The following is a 17328-nucleotide window of genomic DNA, read 5'->3' as shown; positions in this document are numbered from 1 at the left end:
GGGCCCTATTATTGATTGGCATTGAGGCTCAGCTGCATCATGTCAGACCTCAGCTTTTGTTTGACAGGAAGACATTACTTGGTCGGGAATTCATCTCAGTTGTCATCTGAATTACTTTCCAACAACCCCTTATATCTTTGTTTTGACACCACAAGTAACTTGAGCTCTTTTCAAAAACTCACAGATTTCAGAAGTGGATAATGGCTCTTTTTATTTTATTTCTTTTGTGTTTTGTCCTTATATGAAAGTAGATTCTGATACCACCACATGATTCCATGAGGCAAAATCCCATCATTTTGAATAGTATAATGCTAAGATTTGGCAATGCTGGTGGGGGCCCCAAAACTAAGAACTCTGCAATGACAGAACTTTTGATTCCACAAGTTTGAGCTCACAATCTTTAATTAGCAATTAATGCTACTGCAACTAGAATTAAAATATCTCCAAATAGGACTCACATCAAGCAAAAATTTGATGAGATTCTAGAAAAATATCCAAGTGAAAATTCTTCTCAACAAAGTGTAATTTAACACGTCCTTTACTTCTCTGGGACCCAGGAAGTTGTATCAGATTGCACTTCACAGCCAAAACCCATTCCTGGGGTTTTGAAAATTGGCATCTGGGGTACACTTTATTTCTCAAATGTTGCTTGGACAGGATAAAACCACTTTTTATATAAAACTACAGGTTAAATCTGGGCTCTGACCTTGAAAGAGAAATCCTGAGCACAAATTCTTGTTTGCAAATCATATCTGTTTTTGCAATTTATTCTTTTACTTCCTTATATAAAAATTCCTGGGATCAAAACCCAAAAAGTCATTCTTGCAGGGAAGATCTAAATTATTCATGTCAACCAGATGCAGATTTGGATTGCTTCAGGTTGGATACAGATAGGGAGGTAGCCTAGGGGAGTGTCCTCACCACTCAGTTTCCCTTATAAAACACCCTGTACTGCCTCTACCCCAGCAATAGGTTTAAATAAAGTCACCCATGGATTATTTTTTTAAAGTCAGTGCTGTTAGCACATTAGTAATTTTCTGGAAGTTCTCACTGGGTTAAGTCTAAGATATGCAGATCTAGATTTGACCTAGGTACATGCAAAACCAGCACCTTAGGTGTTATGGCTAGTTTACTGTAGAAAATACAGAAGCAATTTTCAGCCAGCTGAGACAGTGTCTGAGGCAAGACGTTAGGCATCACTCCTAACTTGGAAATATTCAATTTCACCTAAGCCCCAGGGAAGGGGCCGTTTCAGAAGTCTTCTGATTAACTCTTTCCTTAGAGGAACTGGTGTCTGCAGTTCAGTATAGTAATTGTCAGGTGCCTAATTTTCATTAATGAATAGTCCTCACATTGCTGGAACTATTAGTCTGTTTTAAAGTAACAGATATTTAAGGGGCTTTTTGACTTTAATCCAGGCAGAATAGTCTCCTAATATACTGGATGAATGCAAACTCTGCCCAAAGCTGTTGTCCTACTGAAGTATCTGGAGTAGGATAGCTGCAGTAGTTTCAGTAGTTTTAGGCAGAATACAGTATTTGGGTTTTACTCTTCCTTGTACAAAAAAAAAAAAAAAAAAAAATCAGATTATTATTATGTTTTTTATAACTACATAGTAGTAATGATGCCAGTTTGTCCAGTATATTAGTCTACAACCAGGAGTAGCTAAGTAATTGCATTGCCATAAACTATATTTTTGTGGTTTTTTTCTTGGTAAAGTAAATCCCTACCACTTCATATACTGTGCACTGTCAGAAACACTACTGCAATGCCAAAGAAATGAGAGAGGAAAGAGACTGGTTTGATTCAGAGAAGGGATATGAATTGAAGGAACCTTGTTTGAGTATCAATAATGGATATTGTTAGGGAAAACATACAAATAGTGTTTAGAGGCAGCCAAGCAGCTCTAGTAGGGAGGAACATAGAATGACAAACAGCTTTTGTTTATAACACAAAAAATGTGAGTACTGGCTAAGAAGTAGTGTTTATGGTAATTGAGCTTTACAAGGAAGTAAAACTTCATGGGGAACACAGGGGGTAGCATTTTCAGTGAAGTAGGCAATAAGGAGAGCTGTGTAGGCATTTCCTGATTAGCATCTGCTGTTTCAACAGCCAAGGAACATGACTCGCATGTAAATGCTTGTGCTAGGCTTTAACAGGCATTCCTAGCATGCCTCCCTGCCTTCTGGTTTTATTTTGAGTCTCCTGGAGCCCTACTGTGACTTGAAATCAGTGGAGGAGAAAGGAGAGTAACACAAACAACAGATGTCTTAAAGTTTTCAACAGAGAGAGAAAAAGCCCCATGGCAAAGGAGACTGTGCAGTTAAGGTGTTTCCCTGTCATCAGTATTCAGTGCCTCTAGTAAAGTCTCTATTTGCATTTTTGCATGTGTATATATACATATCCCTGTATATGCAGTTGGTATGCAGTTGTACACATGAGGGGTAAAGATGTGATAGTGCAAAAGGATGCCATTGCACAATTCAGATTTGTTTTTGCATCCTGTAAGAGTCTGACCTGTAGACATTAAGTGTACTGTCTGACACGGCCAAAGCAACCTATTTTAGGGCTGACTCACAAATTATTTCCAAGCTGCTCTCTGCTTTTAGTTTCTTGCTGCATAAAATACATTATTTTTTTTTTTTAATCTGAAGCTCAAAGATTGGGACTGCTAATAGTATGCCTGGTTTTCATCAAGACATCTTTGTTTACAGGTGGTAACTTAAGCCATGGCAGTACAAATACCATGTACCCCATCACATTAGGAGAATTAGATTGTGTACCTTTTGACATTCAGTGCACGTTCAGAAAAGTCTTTAATCTGTGCTTTTTGGTATGGGGAACTGTGTCTTTAAGGACTTTGATTTCCAGAAAGTAAATCTGTGGCAGAAACAGCTGTGAAATTCATACAATATATAGGCAGCTGGAGATGGCATAGAGACCCTGAAAATACATTGCCTGCTGGGTGTTAACTCAGTACTGCATGGGGCCAGGAACAAAAAGAAATGGAAAAAGTACTGTGAATGGAGAAGTGAAAAGATGTGAAGTTTCCAGATTTTTTTTTTTTTTTGCTTTTTGGGAAAGATAACTAAAAGAAATATAAAGAGTATTCAGAGCTGAGAACTTTGAGCTCTGAAATCTTAGCAAGCTACTTCCCCCTTTCCCACATCTACCTCCTCCGTTTATGTGTTATTTCTTCTACAGGCTTCAGCAGATGGGTCCACAGACGGAAAATCACATTCACATGGAATCCTATTTTCTTGTGATATTTTAAATGTGTATTTATTTGCTTGTTAACTTGCTGGGTTTTTTCTAAGAATTTTGGTAACCTCTATCTCAATGGATATTCATACTGTTTATTTTGTTAGTTACTTCTGTTATTAATATATATTTTTAAATTATTTGGCTACTGGACTACAGATGTTTATGCTTAGATTAACCTATAAAGAGTTTAGGATAACTGCTCTTACTGAATGTGACTTCTGAAAAAAAATTCCAGTTTTGGAATGTTTGCTGAGGATGCCAGTAGGAATTACTATTCTTTGTCCAGAAATTTGTATATCAGAATAGTATTTCCCTGTGGTGGTATTTTCCTGGACTACAGGGAATGCTGAATGTTGGTAGCAGCACCTTAAGCATCAAATATTAGTTGCTGTAAACAAGAGGGAGCCTGTTGCATTCAGTTAAAACAGAACAACTGTTATCTCATTACTACTATTTTTGCATAGACTTTTTTAATCTTCATAAGTCCATCCTGTCAGAGAAGGAAGCATAATAACAATAATTATGCCTGTATTTTAAATAGTGCTTTTATGCCTGTGTGGCTTTCTTTCTACTTTAAAAATATACTATCTCTGTAGCACAGATGGGTAAACTGAGGCATGCATGGGAAGTGAAATAAGTTCACTGGAGGTCTTCCAAACAAAGACAGAACTCCTGATCTTAAAGCAGAACCTTATCTTAAATAATATGTAAAACTTTTCACAAGGCATTTGTAACAAAACAAATCCTGCACTTTAGAGATACCATTTAACATTTGTTTTTCTTCCCACAGGAACTTTTTACACCAGAGTGCAAATTCAAGGAGTCCGTTTTTGAAAATTATTATGTAATCTACTCATCCATGCTCTACAGACAACAGGAGTCCGGAAGGGCCTGGTTCTTGGGGCTGAACAAAGAAGGGCAGGTCATGAAAGGAAACAGAGTGAAGAAAACAAAACCAGCAGCTCATTTTCTACCCAAGCCATTGGAAGGTGAGGCTCAGTCCATCTGTGGCAGACTCTCCTATACATCTCACAAGAAGAGGGAGTGGTTCCCAAGTTTCATGGAGCAGTTCTGTGCCTCCATGTAGTGATGCCACAAAGGGCATATAAAAAACAATTTTCCATGGACTAAGTGGTCATGCTACAAGAAAAGTTTTGTTTTTTTTTTTTTGTGGAATAGCATTATGCTGCTTTTAAAATATTACATTGTTAGGGACAAAAACTATTTTGAATCTCGAAGTGCGAAAATAGTCCTTTCATTAGGCAGAATAAGATAATGACTATTGAAGATTGGGAGTTATATAGGGAATGGATGAAATGTCAGCATTTTAAAGTAAAAGCTTTCTAATACAAAACAAAAAGGTCTCTCTATAAAATAAACCATGATGTATTACTATGCCAAGTGTTGTAATGTAAGTTGGCCTTTAAACCAAGATAGGACCAAATAACAATCAAAGTAATCTTACCCACTAAAATGGTGTCACATTCTCTGAAAAATCCATTAATATCTTGAAAGTTTTGTGTTATCCTTTGTATTTATATACAAATACATATGTATGTATTTATATGCTGCCTTTTGCTTCTTGTCCTGATGGCACTACTTATTGTTCTAATTCCTGCACATAGCCTCTGAAAATAGTCATAGTCATTCTGAAAATTATCTCATTTCTTACCATCTGAAAACACATACTTGAGTAATGCTTTGGGTAGCAGTCCAATTTCTTCTGATATTTAAGTTAAATTTTTGATTGAAGGATCAGTTTGTCAAGTACTTTAGTTTCATCATAAGGAAATAATCAGAATAAACTTATGTTTATTTGAAGACAGCCTTTGTGCTTTCCCTGTCTTGTGAAAGTTTACAGTTGTTTCATAAGCTCTCAACAATACTAATAATATCTTGATCTTTTTATATTAAGACTTATAGGGAAGGAATGCCAGTGCATTTTTTAAAGCATTGCAAATTTGTATGTACTAGGAAAGAAGTTACTTTTTAAAAATAATTTTGGATTATCAGACTTCATCAAAATAGCTTACACAATGCTTAGAAATAAATTGATTTACATTGCCTATGAGAATCATCAAATATGACAGCTCTGCTATATAATTCCTTACTTTATAGCTCCATTTCATGTTGTTCAATGTGATAATTTTGTAGGTCACAGTGTTATTTCACTAAGCTCTTTTAATTAATCAGCTAAATGCCCTAAACACATTTATGGGCCACTCTGAAGATATAGATCATAACCAGCCTTATGTACTCCAGAGAAGACATTTAATTTCCGTCTTTAAGAAGCTATAAAAGGATTTAGATTATGTCACTGGAAATGTTAGAACAAGTATTTGATTAGTTAATGATGCTATGGGGCCCTTTACATTTATTATGAAACTTCACACCATTGAAGATCAAGGTCAGTACTTTGATGCTCCAGCCTCCTACTCTAATTAGCCAAGGGATGAAGGAATTGTGCTCTCTGTGGTAGCACACACCCAGTCTGGAAATCAGTGTGATGATTAATTCCTTTGACTGCTGTGACACCTCTTTTAACATTGCTCTGATATAAATAAATGCAACTGGAGTTAGGTATAAGTGGAAATATTACCTGATGGAGTGACATGGAAAATGAAATTGAATTATCCAAGAGCATTAATCATTAAGGCAGCTTAATGCTTGAACTGTGTAATTGAATACATGTATTTCCCTCAAAGGATTTGAAGGGGTGAGATAGGGACTGAAGCCAAGGGAAAAACTTCTAATTCCTCTAAGAATTAATAGTTTAATTTGGAGTTTACTGCACTTCTACATTCAGTGAAGATCAGTGGCTACTGCATGTGTTTTTGGAAATGAGGTAGGAAAACCCCCAAACAACTTTTGCACTCTCCACTCAGGGCACACCTGAAGAAAAGACCATGGCCCAATTCCTCAGATTTGGAAGACTGATGTACATGCAACTTTGTAGAACTGGACCCTAGCCTAGTCTTGCAATCAATGACTAAGAAATAACACTGAAGTCTAGACAACTGTATTGTATGATCCCATTTTTTAATTACAATGTCTTAACACATTTTACTTCTAAAAGTTTGCATGTTTATTTAATGTTTATTTAAGTGTTGTATATACATACACATGAGTATACAGATGTACAATTTTGTGTGCCTTATGCAAAGAAAGAACACTAGTTTTTAATTTCCAAGAAGATATAGTGTCCATTAAACAAGGAAGAATGCAGTTTCCTACTGAATTTTTAAGCCAGAGGCAGAAGAAGTGTGAGAACTTTGGAGGGTCATGCAATTCTATCAGTGGTAATAGACAAGCACCTGTCAAAATAAACAGTTTTCCTGGTATGCAAGAGGAACATAGAAAATTAATCCTCTTTGAGATGAACTGTCATATGTGATAAATTGTTTAAAATGCTTCTCCCTTTCTCTTCCTTCCCCTCAGTTGCCATGTACCGAGAACCATCTTTGCATGATATTGGAGAAACAGTGCCAAAGGCTGGGGTAACTCCAAGTAAAAGCACAAGTGCATCTGCAATAATGAATGGAGGCAAACCAGTGAACAAGAGCAAGACGACATAGCCAGATCCTCACAGGTGTTGTGACTTTACTGAGTCCCAAGTACAGTTGAGTGATTTATCCTTGCCAGACTTCCCCTCGGCAGTGTCTGTGGATCAGCTTGTGGCAGGTCACCAGCTTGCCCGTTCCTGTTTCTGAACTGAGTTGTTGCAAGAGGATAAATCTCAACATGTAGCTCCACCACAACGAGAAGACACCTGGATGAACCAGCTAAACTCAGACCATGGAATGCCCTACCAGATATTGGAATGCCTTTTTAATATCTTTTCTGTGACTGTGACACTTCATGTGAATGACATACTTCACAAGTACACTTGATACCTTGCCTGCTGACAATTGCCCATAATCCCTTTTTGAGTCCAGTTTCAGCAAAATCCATGTGTTTAAGTTCTATTTTGTAGCACACAAATAATCAAGTAATTTCTAGTTAGATGCTGTAAACCTGTGCTATTATGGATTTCTCTTCTTCCCTTTTTTATAAGGCTGCTCGCTCCACTGTTTGTGACCTTTTGCAGGGATTGTGTTTCTCTATAACTTAAGTGTTGCCGGTGGCTTAGTTTTGAAAGCAATCAGGGAATCAGGAAGCCTTCAAAAATCTATTATTAAAAATTATATCTATAAAGAATAGGATCATTGTCTCTGGCTTAAAATATTGATTAAATGTGAATACTCTTTAGTAACAGATACTGTGCTTCTGAGGTTGGCATTAAAGTGGAGGGAAGAGTGTCAAACACAACCAATGGGGAGTTTTCTGAAACGTGTGTTTGGCATCCCTATAGTTTCTTTTTGTGTGTGTGTTTTATACATATCACAGGCTTACTGGTAATGGTAACATTTGCCTTGCCCAGCGAGCAAGACCCACTCATTTTTGGAAAAGTGGGTCCAAAGAATTTTGTAGGCCTTGTAGGCCTGAATTAAGGCTCATTTTTCATCTACTAAATCTTCATTGTTTGAAAAACAACCACCACAAATAAAAGGAAAAAAAAGTAAGACTAATCAGAATTGCGCTACCTAAATCCATTTTAAATATAATCCTTTCCTGTTTTTAAGGAACTGAACTTAATGCCATTGTTATTTTTGGCTGAATCCCACACCTACTTAGCAAAGCATGGGCAAGGATGTTGTTGTGTTCTTTTTTGCAGCACCAATGCAAAGGGTAGTTACAAATTATAGTTTAATATTTCTGGTGTTTTAAAAAAAAGACATTTTAAAACTGGACATATTACAAAACTTTATTTTTATTTTTAGCTAAGCATGCAAAGTCCAGTCCTATGTATTTCACTGATATCCCAGTATGTACCTCCACCCAGCTTCCTAGGATAACATGCCCACCAAATTGCTAGATTGAAGGTGCCTTGCCTTGATCTCTATATACTGTACTTTCTCTTACATGAACCTAGAAGAAATCAAAAACATCATAAAATTGAAGCCTTGGATCATATTACCAGGAACAACATCAACCCTTTGAGTTTGTCACTTGTGAACAATTAAGCCAGTGTTGCGGGGGATGAAGGAGGGCAGGGAAAGATTTAGAGAATGCCACAGAGATGCCACTGAAGTTTTTGTGCACTTGGTCACAGGCTTTCAGAAGTTGAAAATTATAGGCACTCTCTGTACGCTTAAGAAGGAATTTGTTTCTTAGAAATGGCAGCAAAGATCAAACTGTATCAGTCTGGAAAACCGTGTGGCAACACTCTCTTGGCCTCTTGCTGTTACCTTGATATTTTTAAGACAAAAAGAGGAAACCATCCGTTCCTTTTTTAGCACTGTATTTCTGGCAATTTGTTTTATCACATCTTTGTGCTGAAGTCCCTGACAGAGACTGCTGATTATTTCAAACTCCCTGTCTGCTCAGCTGAACAGTCTGATTCAGTCTGAATGAACTCTTCATACTAGTTTTCAAATGTGTTCTGTTTTTATAAGCAACATTTAGTGCACTCTTCAAGGAGGCTACTGTAAAGCTGCTACATTCTAGATAAACTTTTTCTTTTTTCTGTAGGTCAGACTTCTTTTTGTATGTGTGATGTGAGAACAGCAAGATAATGCTTGATGTTGGGTCTTTCTAGGGAGGGAATGAGTTAAGCATGAAACCCTCTATCCATGTAGAAAAAAAAAAGATAAAATACAAACCTAATCTAAAACTGTGATAAAAATGCAAAGAAACTTTGACTTAAGACTGTGCCCTTGCCTGCTAGCACTAAATCTGTGTGCGCAGGGAAAAAAACCACTTTATTAAAAACTTCAGTGTGCCCTTCTCGTCCCATCTGGCCCAGTGGGATTTGTGCACCATCCCTGAGGAAACAAAATCAAACCAAAGCAACTCAGATGGCGAGCTGGGGGCTTGCTCTGCGCTGCAGGAGCCAGGAGAGGCAGCAGCCCTGAGGCTGCACTGGCGGCCGGCCCCACCGTGGCCCCAGGCCTTCCTGCAACAGTGAGAGGAGAACTTCACAATATTTCAAGTAAGATAAAGCAGCTGAAGGCTACATTCTCTCTCACCTGATTCATGAGGAGGGAATACACGAGTTCATGTCCCATTCAGCTGTCTTATACACCCAGTGTAAGAGCCTGAGGAGAGACAGGGCTGGAGACCTGGCTGAGCCATACAAGCAGGATCTGGTTCATTGCCTGATCCTACATAAACAATATTTTCAACATTAACCTTTTGGTCCTGAGTAACTATGATCTGTGAACCAGTTTTGGAGGCTATAATTAAGGGCAGATTTAATTTCTTTAAGCAGTTAGTACATACTGGAAATACAGCATTTTGCCTTTTTCTTTTCTTTTTTTTTAATTATTGTTTTCTGGTTTTGTTTCTGTGGGCTAAATTCATATGAGTGTTTAATCCAATGAATCAATGCCCTGATTTTTTATTTTTCTACAATCTGTTTAAACATAACACAGGTATCTTTGTGCTTTGTTTCCTCCCTTTAAGTTTGTCTTGTCTCATCTGTTGCATGGGAAGAGTATGACAAGGATGAACTAACTGCATGTTGTAGGTTGTGTCTGTCAAAGAACTGTTGGTCAGTGTTACAAATTTACATACATATATGCAAAGAGTTTGTCTGCATTGTACAGTTTGTGTTTATTCTTATTTGTTGTATACACAGATTTAACATGATGAATAAAACATTTATATGAAGGCATACTGGAAACCAACAGAAAAGTTTATGTAAGAAGTAGACTGTGCAAAGCATCACTGCACTGGCCACAGGATGGTGAAACGTCATGTAAATAGGTTGGCAAACTCAGTTCTCCCCCTTTACCATGCCAAAGAAAATTTCAGCTCCTTAATATAATACCTCTCTTGCTGTTCTCCAGGATGAGACTTCACCATTTTCTTCCCTCTAAAATTAATTTTGCTGTTAAGTGAAAGCTGTTTTCAACTGTCTGTTACTACTAAAGTACTGTATAGTAAACCTGATGGAATCAATTTGTATTTACAGATTGGGGTTTTTGTACTTACATGTGCAGCTGTCCGTGAATCTGCAGCGTTCCAGGTCTTTTGCATGCTTGCATTGTATTTTGTTCTTCTGGGTTTTCTCTAATCTCTTAGAGACTGTTCACACTGAAATCTAACCTCATCTTGCCATTTTATATGTTAACAATGCACAGTTGTTTTCTTCTCTTTTTTGATCTGTATTTCAGCTACAGTTCTACTTGGCAAAATCAGTCACACCTGCACAGTTTTAGAGATCCACTTTTGAGGAGATATGAACTACTTCAACAAAGCACCATTTTGCTGTACTTCAAAAATTTTATAAATTCACAAGAATCCTTATGAGGTTGCTCACAAGACAGAGCCTATGGAAGGGTCTCTAGCTCCTTTTAAGTGCTTTGTAGTTCACATAACAGAGCTTTTGCTTCATTTTCTGGGTTTTTTAGCCATTCTCAATTGATTTTTCAATACACTGTCATTTTCATAAATGTTGGTTCTTAATAAACCCCTCCCAGGCCCTCCCCTTCACCAGATATAAAGTAAAGAAATTCACTTTGACTATGATATATACCTGAAACAATACTAAGAACCCTGGCTTACATTTATATATATGGGGAAATTTTTGTCTTGGTTTAAAACTAGTTTAAGCAATGAGGTATAAAAGCAGACAGTTTGGTCCATGCAGTAAAAGCATATCATGATGATCCATCTGTTTATTGCTATAAAGAATACATTATTCAGCTACATTCAAATGGGAATGGAAGCAAAATTAGACTACATAAGAAGGTTCTCTTTCTTTTAAATGGCTCTTAGATAAATTCATATTTCATGCAATGCATTCTAAAATGTTTAATAACAGGGTTTTTTTCTGTGATGACTAATGCAAATGCTATGACTTATTTTTAAAGATGTAATAAATTTTTTGTTCAATTACTTAGTCACAGAAATACTCAACTTAGCTTTCTTCATCCCAGTATAATTTAGCTGTACCATTTAGCTACAAAGTGAGATGTCATTCTGCAAAGAAGCAAGGGCAATATATCAGAAAGTGAGAGCAGGTACATGATTAAATGCATCTATGCATTTCTAAGAAAGAATATAGCCAGTGGGGGAAAAAAAAGGATCACAAGCAGGTTAATAAATTATAGAAGCAAATCAATCCACAGGTTTTTATAGGTGATATTACAGATATGTTGTACACAATAGGTGTAATCCTGCAAGTCTATTATAGAAGCACTGGCACACTTCTGGATTGTGTTCTTTCTCACATAAGAAGAAAACAAGGCTATAATGTATTTTTGTTTATAAGGTTTATCAATCTAATCAGTAAAAAGTCCCCATTTATCCAGTTTGGTTTTGCCTTTTGCCACAGGCCTGGAAGCAGGCTTTTAAAGTCACTAGCAGTGAAAAATCAAGTAGTGAGTTTCACTTCCTTATGCCTCTTCCTGCATTTACAGTTTATGTATCTGGAATTCCCATCACAGGGAATGACACAAGGGAAAAAGATAAAATTTTATTAATACAGCTATTATACTCAAATATGTGGAATAATAATCTTATTCCTTCTGATTTCATCTTTCTAAAGAGAAAAGGAGCCACAAAAGAGATAAGCTGGGTGTCACATCACCAGTTACCTCCGCATGAAGAGCAGGGGAAATGTTCAAGCAACATGATAGGAAACAAAAGAAAAATTGGAAAAGAATTAATGTGTACATTCCATTTTTAGTAGTCTTAGTTAATACTTTAAGGTTTATAGTAATAGCACCATTTTGTTTGATAATTACCTTTAAAGGAACCACAGAGAGTAGCTGTCTTAGATATTCTGATTTTTTTCCATATGTAAGTTAAAAACAACTTGGATAACCCTTTTTGAAATGCTATGACTACATAATCCATCCAGTAGTCAAAAAGGTTGGAGCTGATTGGTATAAAAAAATCAAAGTAAAAATTACTTTATACTCTATAAGTATATAAACTCAAAATTAAAACAAATTACAAAAATGTATCAAATACGACACTGGAACCACCTAAAGAATTGTTCTTTTATATATGAATGAGTACCTGAAATACCACAGCTGATCTACAGTATATGTTTTGATGCCATGAAACAAGTCAAAAGCATCTACTGACACCAGAATAGAGTTTTGATTATGTAGTATTTTCTTAATACAATACTTAATATAAATGGAAGGAAAGCAAGGAGAACTTTGTATCCTTCATTGTTTACACTCTGATTCAGCAGATGAATGTATATGCAAAAACCCAGTGATTATGAGAAGATTCAGGTCAGTGGTATTCACTATTCATAAATATAAATAAAAGCAACAATTTGTGCTCTCCAGACACTAGGGTTGGCAAAATGCATATATGTTAAAACTTAAGAAAATATTCCCGTTGAGCTCCATGGAGTTTTAGGGTTTTAAGTATAAAACATAAATTAAAATTTCAAGCTGAATTTCACTTTGAGGATTCTTTATGTGTTATGAATACAGTTTAGAACTCTGCCTGATACTTTGGTTATCTGGTAAGAGAGTAGCTAGCAGCTTTGGGATGTATGTCTAGTTATTTATCTGCATAGCTTATATATAAGTTGGATGTTTGGTAATGGTACTCCCTGAGAATATGGGCTTCACAAGCTTCATTTTTAGAAAGAAAGAATCAAGGTTAAGAGGGGAAAAATTGTGGTTAAAGTTAAAAGCAAGCTATATGGGACGGGGGAATACTAAAGCAGTTAAATTAATTAATTTGAAATTTTGCATTCTACCCATGTTCTGTACCATTGTATTTTCCTATTTCAAAACTGTTCTTTCTAAAAGAAAAGTTATTTCTAGACTAATAATGGAGTTTTTTTTTTTTTGATAATACATAGTTCCATTATTTCTGAGTCATGCACCTCTTCAAAAATCAGGACCTTGGCACCTAAACCACAATGTTAAAGTTTGTTATCTAAAAGAAGTATTTTTGAGCCATTTAATCAATTTATTGCTCAATCATGGTTTCACAAAATGTAAACACTTTTGAAACTAAAATGTATATTTCTTTTTTTGCTCTAAAGAATTCAAGGGCTGCCAAATCTACATGTACAAAAAATAAGAGACTCATATGTAAATAAGGGAAGTCCCAATAGTTGTGCATCATTCATAACTCAATGTGAATTTCACACTGAGCAGCATTTCACCATTGGAAAATAAAAATAAAATTTTTGTTCATACCACTGCTTTGTTTGTATTTACTGTATTAAAACTTTAATTACTTTGTCAACATTGTCCAAACATCTTTGGCTGAGACCAAGCTACTGCATAGCACAGATGATTTTTCAATTCAGTTGATGTTCAGGTTCCCTCCGTCTACAAATGCAGTTAAATTCAGTGAATTCCATGTGTGAAAGGGCAATCTGTCCTGAACAGTGATTTCTAAGAGTAAACTCCTTAAAGTTACTAATATAAAAAAATTTCATTTGCTTTACATGTAGGAGGCAACTGTAGATATGTAGAACAGTACAAGAAAAGTACATGTGAGTTGCAGAATATATATGCAGAATAGGCAATCATACTTTTATATCTTTATTAGTTTCGCTCCATATGTTTCTATAGGTTATGTATTTTAAAGTATTGCAATATGTAGATTAGATAACCAACTTTCAGACATATCAACCACAGAAACTAAAAGTTCTCCTGTGGAAAAGTTCCCATTCAAATATTTTGGGTCTGTCACATAATTGGACCTCAGTTACACAACTGACCAAATTAAAAAGTCATTAATATTATATCTATAATGTTTTCTCTCAATTTATGAGTTGGTTTATAATCAGGACTGTTGGAAAGAAAAGGGCCAAATAATGTATTTTTCAAATACCATAAAACAAATCAAACTAATTATTTGACAATATTCCACCAGTGCTACTCTTCTACAGGTGAATTGTTGCATGCTGACAAGGAGATGTGACTACCAAGTAAATAATGTTAAAAAAAAGGGTCTTCTTATACCTTTGCCTCAGGTTGCTCAAAGAAATAGTCATTACAGGTATAATATCAGTTCCACTGAATTTACAAAAAAAATCTCTGGAGAAGTTCCATAGGGCCAGTATTTTATGACTTCACCCTCTAGAGCTTGGGCTGTCGTGCTCCCCTGCTTAGTTTTCTGATGCATTTTTTTAAGGAGCAGATCCTCAAATGTGTTCTAAGGTATTTACAACCATGTATGTGTGCGTTCATGCATACCCACACCCAGATACTTCTGAAATTAAATGTCCTAGCAGCCTAAGGAAAAACAAACAAAAAAACCCTCCACAATCTTTGACATCCTCCATTACGGGTATTCTCTCCCCAGCCAGATTTCACAAGCATTTCCATTCCATCCTTCCCAGCACTCACAGTTTCCACAGCTACAAACACCGTTACCTAGAATAGAATGAATAAAGGACAATTATAATAATTGAAATGTACTACATTAAAATGCGTTTTATGGGAAGTAAAAAAACTATGCTACGTTCCTTTATTGTCCCCTTTTTCCTTTGAAAGGAAGCAATTACTGTACCATTGCATTAAGAAGCCACCCCACACCTATACTTACATGGCATTAATAGCATGTTCTCAATAATTCCATCAGCAGTATTGCAAATATTGAAATCATGTATGGTGAAGTGTAATTTTGTACACCACTCTTTGTACCCAGCTGGTGAGGCCAAGTGTTCACACTGTGCCTCCAGGTACAAAGAAAAACAAGATTAACTATTATTCATAAAGAAAAAGCCATTAAAATTTATCAACAGAATAGCAATTAAACCATGGCTTTGAGCATGAAAAACTTTAAAATCTAGAAGTGCTATACAAATATATCCTATCTCAAACTCTGTATTAAGTGTAAAATGTCCTGGCCCTATTTTGCAGCAGTGGAACAGCTGAGACCCACCTATTAATTTTATTTAAATACTTTTATGACCCTTGGATGCTGAGTTTGAGACCTCTATAACCTTTGTATCTACGTAAACTCCTCTTCCTTCTGACTTTATGAAGATCCATGATTAGGCATTAGAGCTACAGATAAGGCTCCTGTTCTTGTTATACTGGCTACCTGTCTCCAGAAAATGACCCTTCCTAATGGGGCTAGCTGGAAGACACAATTTACTAGTGTCAGCCTTCCCACTCTCACTGTAATTGGCTTGCAGAGTTCTTCCACATCTAATAATTGCTCAGCAAAGATTTTCTAAAATTAAGATTTGTAACAGGAAGCAGCCAGTGAGTTAATTTAGCAATTCCCATGCTGCTTCTTGTCACTACGCTTGTCACAAGGGTTTGTTGGCAGCCTGCCCATTTCCATCGACATCTGCCACCTGCATATTCAGACAATGTTAAGGTGAAGCTGCTTGAATCATTTACCATCACATCACAAGAAAAGCTATCAGCTCTTCCAGCCTCCCACCAACAATTGTCTAATTGCTAGGAAGCTCTCTTAACCCACACAACTATGCCCCTAACCTGCAAAAATCTATTTTACTAACCCACCAGTGAATTTTGTCTGTGACTTAAATGCATTACACATATGGAATGTCCAGTAAAAGAACAAAGGCTAAGGAAACCATAATAATGGCACTGTGTTCCTTGCCAAAACCCAGTAACTTGTAGTCTATTGCAGAGAGAATTGTTGATAGATTCCATAGCTGGCTTACTTATTTAAATTCATACTCAGGCTTTTAACTGTTGTTTTGAAACCTTAGGTTGATCATCGCGCTGCATGAAGAAACAATTACAGCAGGTTTGAATAACCAGCAAATGTGCTTCCTCCATCAGTGGGGAAAGGAGAAGCTGGGCTTTGTCTAACATAATTCCCATCAACTCAGTTTGTTTCCTGAAGCAATTAAGTGTTAGCCTGTACTGCACCTGTGCAAATGAGACCATCGTGTTTGTCACAGTCTCTGTCATCACATTCACAGAAATCACCCGAAATGTACCATTCCTGGGGTGAACAGATGCACTTTCCACAGTGGCAGGAGCCTGAAATCACAAAAATTATTACTCACAGTCAAAGAGTACTGGCACATTCAGACTAGAAAATAACAACCCAAGTTACACATATGCACACATACGCACATGTGCATGTGCACAAAATTGCTGCCTAAGAGGCTGTTGCATAAAAGAAAATAATCAAGCTAAAAGGCTTTTGGATGAAAGGATTCTTTTGGCATGAGTTGGAGTATGATGGGATGTTACTACTAAGAGCTTTGATCCTGCTATTTAAATTAATCAGGACTCACATTTTGAATTTCTTTTGGTTTTAGAGACCTACAATCAGAGCTTCTCTCCCCAGTAACTTCTATTTTACTTTTTTTGTACTAGCAAAGTTCAAATTGTCCCCAAGCCATTGTTACTGAAGGCAATAAAATCACACCCAGGAAGAAAATAGTCTTCCTCATCGAAAGCTTTCAGGGATGAGCTCACAAAAGACCAGCAGTGCCCAAGACTAAAATCTACAGACCCCCAAAATCCTCACCACCATGAATGAAACTTCTCCACCTCCCATGGACTTACTGAACATTTGCTCGGGTCAGAAAGAGTTTGTGCACATAATGGCAGCTCAGCAATTGCCTCGTTCCTGCAATGTGCCCTAACATCCCTTGTTGGGACAAGCTGTTCTTCCCCTCAAGGATGTCAGGCCACACCTTCACAGGCAAAGCAGGGACTGTGGAGTCAAATTCAGGTGATGCCATAACCCACAGAGCACCAGGAACCTCCCATGAAGAGAAGACTCTGAGATGTCCTTACCCTTAGAAGCAGGTTCGTGGCTCTGAAATGTGGAAAGTGACAGGTGCCCCTGGACAATCATATGTCAGGAAGCCTGAGAAGTGTATGAAAGAGGCTTTTCTGCAACTAGAAATGCCACAGGGAGATGGTAATTCCTCCTGAATGATTCCAGCATTTGGATGAAGAGACCTGGCTTTTACAGATCTCATCTTCAGCAGCCTGGCCCTGTGCAGATTTCAGACATTTAAACACGGAAGGGGGGTTCTTACTAACTGCTAATCAAAAATCCTTTTGTGGATCTAGCCCTACAAGGGGT

General features: G+C 36.8%; 2 protein-coding genes across 9 annotated transcripts in view; one reads left to right on the top strand and one right to left on the bottom strand.

Annotated features, from left to right (window-relative positions):
- The window catches only part of FGF14 (fibroblast growth factor 14), a 378304-nt gene extending 364821 nt beyond the window's left edge, over nucleotides 1-13483 (top strand). For 6 of the 7 annotated variants that reach the window (XM_005487262.4, XM_026793610.2, XM_074535679.1 and 3 more), the window contains 2 exons: nucleotides 4055-4253; nucleotides 6703-9010. In XM_005487262.4, the coding sequence (XP_005487319.1) occupies nucleotides 4055-4253; nucleotides 6703-6839 (336 nt within the window). In that variant the 3' untranslated portion in view covers nucleotides 6840-9010. Of the gene's footprint in view, nucleotides 1-4054; nucleotides 4254-6702 lie in introns of all 7 variants that reach the window. The other variant, XM_026793609.2, reaches the window with a different exon arrangement.
- The window catches only part of ITGBL1 (integrin subunit beta like 1), a 127128-nt gene continuing 120547 nt past the window's right edge, over nucleotides 10748-17328 (bottom strand). For both annotated transcript variants that reach the window (XM_074535676.1, XM_005487264.4), the window contains 2 exons: nucleotides 16152-16265; nucleotides 10748-14672 (listed from right to left, as the gene is read on the bottom strand). In XM_074535676.1, coding sequence (XP_074391777.1) covers nucleotides 14581-14672; nucleotides 16152-16265 — 206 coding nt within the window. In that variant the 3' untranslated portion in view covers nucleotides 10748-14580. The remainder of the gene's footprint in view (nucleotides 14673-16151; nucleotides 16266-17328) is intronic.

The sequence above is a fragment of the Zonotrichia albicollis genome, chromosome 2 (assembly GCF_047830755.1).
Source record: "Zonotrichia albicollis isolate bZonAlb1 chromosome 2, bZonAlb1.hap1, whole genome shotgun sequence".
Classification (NCBI taxonomy): domain Eukaryota; kingdom Metazoa; phylum Chordata; class Aves; order Passeriformes; family Passerellidae; genus Zonotrichia; species Zonotrichia albicollis.
The sequence above is the reverse complement of the archived record's forward strand: the minus strand, read 5'-3'. Positions and strand labels throughout refer to the sequence as shown.